The sequence below is a fragment of the Echinops telfairi genome, unplaced genomic scaffold, assembly GCF_000313985.2.
Source record: "Echinops telfairi isolate 266 unplaced genomic scaffold, ASM31398v2 ScPeMD7_32;HRSCAF=126, whole genome shotgun sequence".
NCBI lineage: Eukaryota > Metazoa > Chordata > Mammalia > Afrosoricida > Tenrecidae > Echinops > Echinops telfairi.
Genome location: NW_022103929.1, coordinates 2,567,921 through 2,579,427, shown reverse-complemented (window position 1 = coordinate 2,579,427; position 11,507 = coordinate 2,567,921). Strand labels below are relative to the sequence as shown.

Genomic DNA, 11,507 nt, shown 5'->3' with positions numbered 1-11,507 from the left:
AGTAATAAAGAGCTCTTTCCCCAGTCCTTCTCTCCCCCTGGCTCTCTCCCCTGGTCCTAGCTCCCCTTTCCCCTTGGCCTCCTTCCCCTCCCTCTCTCTCCTACCCTGTACCACCAAGAGGAGCTGAGGTGAGCATGCTACCATGAAATGTGTCTGACTCCATTATATCAATCTCTCTTATTCTCTAAGATCTTACTATAACCTTTACTCATTATCGCTGTACAATTACACCTACCGGACCTGCGAAGGCAATGAATGTACAAATGTGCTTTACACAATTAATCTATGTATTGTGATGAATTGTATGAGCCCCAATAAATTGATTAAAAAAAACAAAAAAAATTACCTTCCCACTAATCTTCTCCTGGAGGTCCTTCTGTTTCTGTTGCTCCTCCTCTTCGTCCAGATGGGTCCTGCAGGTCATTGATAGCTTCTTGATCAGCCTCTCCATCTCTCGGCACTGCTCTTCCTTTTGCTCTGTTTCCAACTGCTTGAAACGGCGCCAGTCATTGATTACACCTTTTGGACCTGAGTGGAAAGGAACGTGGAGAAGACAAAGAGGAATGGATCAGCCGCTAGGGCTTCACAGCTGTCTAATGCTTGCTCTATCTACTGCATAATAATGCTTACACTCGGGCAAAGCGGTCTCTACACAAGGGTGCCACTTCAACATGACAGGCAATCAATTAAAGGCCCAAAGTGTCCAACATGAAGAGAGGAGTTAAATAGCTTTTGGTTCATCTACTCAAAGGAATATAAAGCAACTTGTAGAAAGAATGAGGAGGCTCTATATTTCCTGACAAAACAGCACTAATATTAGTTTAAAAAGTAAAGTTCAGATCAAACACTTATCAAATGAACTATATGTATAAAGCAGATGTGAATGTGAACATACATGAATATCTGAAAACCAAATTCACTGGCATTGAGTTGATGCCGACTCATAGTGACCCTATAGGGTATAGAACTGCCCTCTGCGAGTTTCCAAGACCATAACTCTTTACAGGAATAGAAAGCCCTGTCTTTCTTCCATGGAGCAGCTTGTGGTTTTGAACTGCTGACCTTGCAGTTAGTAGTCCAACACATAACCACTACGCTACAAAGGTCTCCTTTCACAAAGCGTAGATTTATATAGTTAACGAATTCCCAGTGAAAACAAACGAATACAACTGACTCCATATTTCTAAATTTGCTTTGGAAAAATAAAAATACAAAAGAAAAATGCTGACACAGAAAAGGAGACCAATTCTACTAGAGACTAAAATATATTAAATCATACAATAATTTAAAATGTGATATAACCTAGAAAGAAACAAATCAATGAAAGAGACTACAGGGTACAGCTAAAGACCCAGACATAAACAGAAACTCATTACACGATAAAAATGACATTTCAAAAAAAAAAACCAAAAAACATTTCAAATCAATGGAGAAAAAATGGATAATTCAAGTGTTAAAATAGCTGAGTAGCAAAATGAAAGTTGGATTCTTCCTCTAAGGTTGCACTGGATCGAATTCCAAATAAATCAAATATTTAAAAAGTAAATCATGAAAACACGAGGTAAAATATGGAAGAATCTTTATAAACATGAAGTGAAATTCTTTTAAGAAAGAACATAAAATTATGATTATAAAATGGTACTTTGAGGAATATAAAAATTTTTTAAATTCCTGTTAGGAAAGAACATGAAGTCAAAAGACAAACACACTGATAGAAATATATACAACTCATCTCAGATTAATTTCCTAGATATATAGAGTTCCCCAAGAAGGAAAAACACCACCACTCTTTTTTTTTTTAATGGGCAAAGGGTACAAAAGTCTCTCTTCAAACTCATGAAAAGATGTCCAATCTCACTCTTCAAAAACAGAGGCAAAGATAAAAAAAGTTTGATAAGACAGTATGAGGGCAAAGGTTTGGGAAATAGTATGTTGCTTATTTTAACAGAGTGCAATTTGTCAATACGGAGACGTGAGATGGTAAAGCTGCTATGCCAATGTCTTCATCCCTGTGATTCATGCCGCATCAAACAAGCAGGGCACTGCGGAGGATTCAAACCCAGGCCAGTGTGCTTGAAGCCATGCCGCTATTACACGCTTGCTTGTATTGTGCAGTAAAAAAGGCAGGAAATCTGCAGAAGGAAATGATTACACCAGGTGATCACTGAGTAGAGCCATAGTAGAAAGAAGTGACCGGGAAACCTCCGACTGAATGTTTGTAAAGCCTATTCCAAGGGTGGGGGGGTTAGGCGGTACCTGTGTTAACTGAGATGCCTTCGCCTGTTTGCTCAGCTTCTACAGACGTGGAACTGCTGGCCAGGGCACCCCTGCTTCTGTCCTTGTCCTCGGGGTCACTGTCCTCATCCTCACTGCTGCTGTAGTAGTACTGCAGCTTTTCTCCCAGCAATTTATCATCCAGGGTTGTCATGATGCCTAGAAGACGACAAAGACATGAAGCTGAAGGGTAGGGGACTCACCTGTGCTAAGATCCTATTTGCAAGTAAGACCCTGACATTTGATTTCCCCATAGCCAGAATCCTTTGCCCGCCTGGAAAACAGGGCTTGACTGTGCTCTTTTAATGGAGAGTAAAGCCAAGATTCAGAAAAGGTTAGTTTCTTTGCCAAGTTCTACAGCAAACAGTGGAACTGGGATGAAACCTCAGGGCTACCTGACTCTGAGACTGTCTTCTGAATAATGCACAGCTGTACTGGTCCATTGGCTTAGAAGGCTCTTATTTAACTGAGTGGCGATTTAGCTTACTTGTAGATTTTCCTATCAACTCAGCTTTCTGGGTAAGCATCCTCAGAAGAAACACCAGAATCAAGCGTGAAGAGTATGATGTTGAGTTGCTCTGTGCCTAGCTAAATCACCCCTTGTGTCCTGGTTTCACCCCCCAGTCTGCACACTGAGGAACTGGGCAGATGGGTCTCGAAAGCCCGCCAACTTTGGTTACACAATCTAGGACTCTCAGTTATGGAAAGGACCAGATAGGCCTAGCTTCTGCACTGGAAAAAGCCGAGAGACAGTTTGGAAGAAACTCATCCCGCAGAGATCTGCCTGAGGAGCCAGCAGAGATGGCAAAACCAGAAAGCAAAGAAAGCTCTAGTGCTCCTCCCTAAGACACCCAACACTGAACCGTTTTCATTAAAGACTCATCACCAAGACCTGTCTACCTCCATTACAAAGTTACCTCCCCAACAGATCACTTGAAAGCAAGGACTTCATACAGGTAACCTCCATCTTCAAATGCCCAGCACCAGGCCTCTGCATTTATAAAGATATGCCTGGACCGAAGCCGTGACAGGGAGGGAAGGATGGCTACTGACAAAAGGAGGAATATGCACCGTGAGGGCAGAACCATGGCTCAGGCCAGGAAGGCAGAGGGGCCAAGAATGGGCCAAAGAGGTGCGCCCTGGGCGGGGAGACACTAAGTTGGGGCGCTCAGTGAGGGAGGGCCATTGAAAGAGAGGAACCCAGGGCAGCAATCTCAAAGGGTCTAACACCGAGGGAGGAGAGAGCTAGGCGAGGGGCGCGGAAGGAGGGCGGGGCTATTTGGGTGTCAGCCAGAGGAGGCGGGGCCGCTGTGGGCGGAACCCGCGCCAAGGAAGTGAGGGGCGCAGACACTTTGGGTGGCTTCGGTGCGGGTGTGGCTAGTGCAGAGTCCGGGCCAGGAAGTCGCGTTTTAACGTGAGGGGTCCAGGCAGCGAACAGGCATGGCCATTTTTCCCAAGCCTCCTCCCTCCTCCCGCGCTCCTGCCCTGAGCCTCTTCCCGGCTGATCCCAGTGCGGTTACCCGACTTCGTTCGGTCCGGATCCCTACGTGCGGGCCGCTCCGCGCACCCACAGGAAGGGGGGCTCGGTTAGAAGCGGAGAAGCGGGAGGACGCCTGCCGAGAGAGTAGCCGCTGGAGTCCCGACTGCTTAGACCAATGAGAAGGCCTTCCTGCGTCACGACGGTCCCGCGCTGACCAATCAGACGTGGCTTCTTCCAGCGGCCGGAGAAGCTACCGGGCCTTCTTTGGGACAAAACACTTCGACAATATTAACACGCTTTTGTTTGTTTTGTTTGTGACCATTCAAGGAACTGCGCTGTTTAGGTCCAGTTTTGAGTAATTAAAAAAAAAAAGTATTCACTTCCATTTTAAGTTTCCAAAACCTTTTCATATGTTTCCTATTGGCTCTTCATTACATTTCATCTACTAAAACGGAAGACATAGAGATTTGGAATCATTTCCCCGAGAACACACGCCAGAACATGGATTTAAAAAGAAACAAAGTCAGGTTCGGGACAACTAAGCGTCATGTGACACCCTCCTAGACGAAGCCCTAGGACAGAAAAAGGACACGAGAGCAGCAGTGGGCAAAACTGGAACAAGGAATGTTGCTGCTGCTGCTTCTCTTAGGTGCCTCCGTGCTGCGTCCAGTGCCAGCGACCGACGGAGAACCCAGGAAACACTGTCCCGCCCTGAGCCCAGTCCTGAGCCTATTGGGTCAGGCCTTCTCAAGGGGGAGGGGGGGGTCTTCCTCTCGCTGACCCTCCACTTCAGTGATGACATGTCCACAAAGTACTGTTAGATGAAATCTCGCCACTCCCTCCTTTTTCTTTAAAAAAATTATTGATGATCACTCATTTTATTGAGGGTTCTTACAATGCTCATTACAATCCATCCATCAGTTGTATCAGGCTTATTTGTATATATGTTGCCATAGCACTCCCTCTTAGGAGCATTCTAGTTGTATTTCTTCCATGACATAGTTGCTCATTCATCTGGTAGGTCGTGGTAATTTCAATATTCGTTACCAACACCATAATTCAAATGCATTGATTCTGCTTTCTTCCTTATTCATTGTTCAGCTTTTGCATGCAGGAGGCAACTGAAAATACCATGGCTTGGATCAAGTGCAGCCTAGTCTTCCAAGTGACATCTTTGTATTTGAACACTCTAATGCCATTTTTGCAGATTTGTACAATGCAACGTTACTTGATTTCTTGACTATTTCCATCGCGTTACTAATATCAGTAACATTTTATCAGTAGTTTCAATAATTGTACCACAATTATATGTTGACCTTCGGCGATTCTGCATAAACAATATAGAAGAAATCCATTTTTTGTAAATCTAAAATAGCAAATAATTTTTAAAAGGGCTCAGCATTGAGCTCATAAGAAGCACCTAACAGAAAGCGCTGTACAAATGGAATCATTAAAAATAGGATGATGCATTGTTTAAAACAGGGCTCTCTGTGGTGCTAGTACCCCTGCCATTTTGGAAAATCTGTGTACTGTGAAACTTTTTTTGAGAACTTGTTTGTTGAAATTACTAAAGAGGTCAGAATTATCCTCAAATCAAGAACAATTTGTGTAGAGCCACTGATGACTTGTTTTGTAATCTTCAGAGTGAATAATCTTAATCAGCATTTGTGAACATGAGACCTGAATATACAACTTGGGATCTGCTTTAATTGACAAAGCTAGTTATCTGTTGTCTGGGGTGACCGTGACTCTGGTATATCGATGGTACCAACTGATGACATGAAACATCTTGTCATGTGTTTATTTTCCATTTGTGTATCTTCTTTGGAGATATGTCTATTTAAATCCTTTTCCCATTTAATCCTGTTGTTGAGTTATAGAAGCTTTGTGTGTTCTAGATATTAAAAACGCTCGCACAGATTTGGTTGTCACGTATTTTCTTTTATTCTTGAGGTTGTCTCTTCACTTTCTTTATAAAGCCTTCTGATGCACCAAAAGTTTTAATTTTGGTGAACCATAATTTACTATTTTGTTACTCATGTCTAAGAATCCACTGTTAAGACAGGGTCCATTAAGGTTTACCCATTTTCTTCTACAGTTTTATGGTTGTATCTCTGTGGCGTCATTGATCCATTTTAATTTTCATGTATGGTGTGAGGTCTGGATCCAACTTAAGTATTTACATATATCAGCACCACTTGTTGAGTTGATTTTTTCCCCTCACTGAATGAGTTTGGTATCCTTGTCAAAATCAATTGGCCATATATACATGGGCGTATTTCTGGACTCCCGACTCTATTCCATTAGAGTATGTTATCTATACTTACAACTCTATCAAGCTGTTTTAATCTGTTTTATAGCTATGATTGAAATCGGGAAGCATGAGTCCTTCTACTTTGTTCTTTATTCTCAAGACTATTTTGGTTATGTGTAGCTCTTGTAATGCCATACAAATTGAGCATCAGCTTTTTCATTTCTTCAGTTAACAGCGTTTGGGATTTTGAAAAGGATTAGGTTGAATCCATAAATTGCTTTAAGTAGTATTGTTAACATAACCTGATTACATTTTGAATGTAGAACAGATAGGACTTGCTGATAGCTTAGGTTATGAGGAAGAGCTGTCAGAGGTTAATAACCGAGATAAGGCACACTGAAGTAGAGGGGAAGGTTAACGTGGAGGTGTCTATTAGAGATCCAAATGGAGATATTCAGTAGACCGACGTCTCTAAATACTGCAGATAGTATAAGGCACCGCTGAGAATAACTAACCTCTACAGACTATCTGCATTCTGCTTTTATTATTCTTCATTATCTAAATTTACCTTTTATTTACTTCTTATCTGTCCCTCCAACTATAATGTGAATTTCATCAAATTAGGGATTTGTTCACTCTTGTATTTTATATTCCTATGTGGTTAAAATGAAATTTCTTAATTTCTACCAGTAATCCCTTTTGTGATATATTATAAAGTCTAGCCTCTGTGCCTTTGGTCAAGGAGCCCTGGTGGTATAGTGGTTATGTGTTGGGCTGGTCAAGGTCAGCAGTTTGAAACCACCAGCCATTCCACGGGAGAAAGAGGAGGCTTTCTACTCTGGTAACGAGTTAATCCTTCAAGTTTTCTGATCTTGGCTCGTGGTAAAGTTTTAACTTTTCCTGATAAAATTGCTTAATCATGAGTATTCTGAGTTCTGTAGCCACTACAACAGATTATCCCTTGGGTAGCCAGAGGTCAAATGTGGTCTCTGCACCATTTTCTCACCCCAATACCTAGCATCTTCCTCCTCTTATTGCCATCAAGTCAATTTTGACTCATAGAGACCAAGTAAACCAAAAACTTAAATCGCTGTCCAGTTGATTCCAACCCATAATTTCATGAGTTATCAAGTAAAACTGCCTCCTGCAATGCTTTGGCTGTTAATCTTTACGGAAGCAGACCCTCGGGCCCTTCTTCTGCAGAGCACTGGGGAGTTTCATACCACCAGACCTTTAGCTTCGTAATTGAATGCAAACTATTTATGCCACCCAGGGACCTCGTACAAGTCCTCAACTATCATTTGTTGGATGAATCTCTGAAAACGTAAAGGTCTAAACATTTCGGGGTAAATGTTGTTTTGATGTACCTGAGCTATTATAGGACCCCCAAATTAACTTATTATTATATGGCAATGGCTTCCGCATTTTCCTGCACATTGGAAATAACCTGGGAAGCTTCAAAGATACTGTTACCTTATTTCTATTCCTAGACACTATAATTGAATTGATCGGGAGGTGATTGGGGGTGACCCAGGATTTGCAATTTTTAAAAAGATCCCTAGTTGATTATAATGTGCATAAGTTAAGAGACACCTGCACTAGAATGTTTCCAATAATTAAAATATATACTAATATATGTGAAAGTATATGAAATTTCCTTCAGAGGTATACCTATCAAGGAAAATAAAATCCTCCTGGAATTTCCAATGCTTCATTGTTTCCTCTCCTTCATCTGGATCAACTGTTCTTCCTTTTGCTCTCATCTGTCACTCCATGAGGTACACATTATAAACTTCAAGATATTTGTTCTCAACCATGGTTTGGGACTAAATCTAACCTGATCCATTATAAATGTATGGACGTCTAATATACTCTCTGTATGCAATGACAACCCATTTGAACTGTTCACTACTTTGCAAACCCATCTCACCTTTCATCACTGCTTGGCTATGCGCCCAACACTTCTCGCCTAGACTGCTGACATGGCCCCTTCATCTTTCACACTACTACCAAAGTGGTCTTTCCAAACCCGCCAACTGTTCATATGATCTCATTTCTGAGAGTCCCCAGGACATAGTCTCTGGTGTGGTTATTCAATGTCTTTCATGTAGTCCCTTGAAACCTTGGGTGAATTCGGTAGGGTCTTTCAGTTTTCTTATATGTAAAATGATGGTAATCAGACTACCTAGGTGGTGACAATCTGTAGCCTGGAAGATGCTAAGTGCTATAACTATAGTTATATACTACCCAGTGAATCATCTAAACACCTAAACATTCCTTCCACTATAACCTATGGCTAAAATAAGTTCCAACCACAACCCCTCCTCGTGACATGTAGAGAGCATACCTAATTCAGAATTGGACTCTACAGCTTTCTAGTTATATCGCCTTGGGGAAGTTATTGAACATCTAATACATAAAGCAGGAGGCCATTCTAAGTGCAATAAAAGATGTTAACATAGAGAATGGCTAATTATAAAGAAGAAAGAGTGCTCAAGCTGAGCTTCTGTCCTGTGACTCCGCTTGGTCACTGCTCTGAAAAGCACTTCCTCTGGCTCAACACCAGTACCACCTGCTCCAAAATTTCGCTTTGGACTTTCCACGCATCCTACATATGTCACTGGCACTGGATATTCAAATTTGTCTTTCTCGTTTTCATGAGTTTCCAGAGAAAAGGTCTCATGTTTCAGTGACCTTTCATCTTCAACGTCTCGCACAGAGAAGGGCTTAAAGTACATCACAGCTGAGTGAAATGAATAAACCTTCCTATGGCCCAGTGAGGGAAGAGGGTCCACTCAGGCCATTCTCTTCTTGGTATTAAGGAAGGGTGTCTTCCTGCTCCTTCACACACAATGCTTCTTATTAGTTGTGTATTTGTCCTATTTTCTGCACTAGTCTGTGAACTGCTATGATCTATGTCCTCATCCCCCTCTGTGGTAGTCACATAATCTGGTGTCAATTTGAGGACTAAGAGTGAAGGGGTGGAGTCTAAAGCTCCTTCTTAAACACATAAATGAGTCTCCCTGGATTTGTTCTCTAGTCTACCCGGACTAACACACTATGGTACCAGGAGTGAGGTACTAGAGAAACAAATCATAAAGATGGAGAGTGGATGTGTGTTTGACCTCTCCCTCATGGTAGATTTTCTCCTTTGGCTAGCCAGAGGTCAGATATACCCATGCAGTTTACCATGTTCTTTTCTGTAAAGAATATGGTGTTAAAAGTTTTGCTTATTTTGTTTGGTTGTAGTCTTTGGTTATTCCTGTGTGAAATGACAAAAATTCACATTTTTAATATACCACATATACAGTGTATGAGCGGATTTTTTCCAGCACATTTTAAATGTAGCTTTTGTGGTAAAATTAGGCCCCTTGGCTGACATTCGGGTCGGCTTCAACTCGAGTATATATGGTATATTTTGAGCTCGAGGGGTAGAAATAGCCATTTGAGTTTCTCAGAAACTATGTTGCTTAGAGAAAATGGCTGACAGGTCAAAATGGGTGACAGAACCCCTGGATCTGGTTTGATGCTGTCAGAAGCCTAATCCCGTACTTTGTATCAATAGAATTAAGATAAGTTAAATAAGGATTGAACTTAACTGCTTTAAGAATTGAGTTTAGTATCCGATTATACTTTGTTTATAATGATTTCTTCTGCTTCTTATTGTTAATATAAGGTTTAATAGAAATGATTATTGGGAAGTATGAAAACAGAGAGCTGTAAGCCCACTTGCCTTGAGCCATTAAAATTTGAACCTTTAAATGGGTTAGGACATACCTATAAAGGAGGTTCTGAAAAGATTAGCCCCTCACAGTACTTTACTCAGGACATTTGCATTCCAAGAGACTTGCCTAGGGAGCAAGATTGACAAATTGAAGGGGAAAAAAAGAACTCTTTGGATTTTGGAATCTTGAATTAGGGGTTTTGGTCAGAAACTGGAAAAATCTGGAGCCCCTCCACTCTGGGACTGAATTGCTATAGGCAGCCTGTGGGCAGGCTAAAATGTTTGCTAGGTGACCACTTGGGTTCACTTGAGTGGAAGTGAGAGAAATGCAGCAATGAAGAGGCAGGTTCAGTCTGGCCACTGACACCCACGGACTTGATTTACAGGATCAGAGGATGAGAGAGGGCTGACTAAAGTTCATGACCTAGTCCGAGGGGGTTAGTTGTTGAGAATTTGTGATGGGTCTATCATCTGAAGGCAAGGCAGCCAATGGGTACCCTGGTGAGGCTAAGTGAGGCAGTCCACATTGAGTTGACCAGAACCCGACCAGATGAAGAGATTTTTCTGCCTGATAACTGGTGAATATTGCTGCAGACTTTATGGACTGCCTGTCCTGATTTGACGTTGCTTATGGATGCAGACATACAAGCTTCCAACTGGAATGAAGATTCTTGAGTTCAAAGAATATGATTGTCTCCTCAGAGCACTGGGTTGATGTAAGTGGGCAGTATAGAAATTGGGTACCCAAAATTGGGGGGATAAAGGCATGAAGTGGTTGGCCTGCAAACTTTCATAGGTGGGGGAATATTAAGGTGTAGGTGTTCACGTAAGTATATTTTTGTTTTGTTCACTTATAGAATGTTATGTTTAAATGAGGCGTTAACACATTTTAGTTATATGCATTTTAGTTTTATCCTATGAGGCACTGATAGAATTTTATTATTGCTTGAAGATTATATATGGCTAAGTAGTTGCATGAAAGTGTCAAATTCACAAGGGGTAATCTGTGGAAGCTATATGATCTGGTGTCAATTTGAGGATTAGGGGTAGAGTCTAGCCTGTAAATCGGGTCATAGCCAATGGGACCTCTGTGCGAGCATGGCCTTCTCCTGAGGAATCTGGGAACTCCGCTTTTCCTTCTTGGAGGTGGGAGACACTCTCTCTGCTGACTCTCTGTGAGACATCCTGTGGAGAAGACACAGGGAGAGAGGCTAATTAAGCCAGACCCCTGGAGCCGGAGAAGCCACGTGGAGAACCCTGCCAGCGCTGAGATGCTTACAATGCCACTGGATCCACAAGACTTCCCACCGCTGGCCTGTGATCTTCTTGCATTGCATGTGTTTCATAAGTCTGAGGAGGACATATTGGTATCGGACATATTGGCTAAAATCAGACTTATGGACTTGGACTGGGTTGGGATGTTTTCTCAATATTAACCAGCTCTTGTATATAAAGCTTTCTTATACACATAAGAATGAGTTTCCCTGGATTTGTTTCTCTAGTCTTTCTCTAGTCTACCGAACTAATACATCCACACAGAAAGTGCTGTTGGGTCAGTGAAGTGACTGACAGAATGAACCTCTTTGGATCTAGTCATTTCTTTTAGATCCTTCCCAATGATATGTAAACGCAGCAGATCATTGAAATTCCAATTTAAGAAGTATCCTGGAAGCTTTGTTATACCAAATATGTGTGTGTGTGTGTGTGTGTATATATATGAAATCAAGATAACTAAAACATGTCATAAACTTAATATTGACACTAAACAAAACTTG

At 41.7% G+C, this 11,507-nt stretch overlaps 1 protein-coding gene across 1 annotated transcript in view; it reads right to left on the bottom strand.

Annotated features, from left to right (window-relative positions):
* Positions 1-3,905, bottom strand: part of PDCL (phosducin like) — a 7,163-nt gene extending 3,258 nt beyond the window's left edge. Inside the window, exons 1-3 of the mRNA XM_004716475.2 lie at positions 3,795-3,905; positions 2,257-2,433; positions 347-528 (exon numbers count right to left, since the gene is read on the bottom strand). Coding sequence (XP_004716532.1) covers positions 347-528; positions 2,257-2,428 — 354 coding nt within the window. The 5' untranslated portion in view covers positions 2,429-2,433; positions 3,795-3,905. The remainder of the gene's footprint in view (positions 1-346; positions 529-2,256; positions 2,434-3,794) is intronic.
* Positions 3,906-11,507: the final 7,602 nt, after the last annotated feature.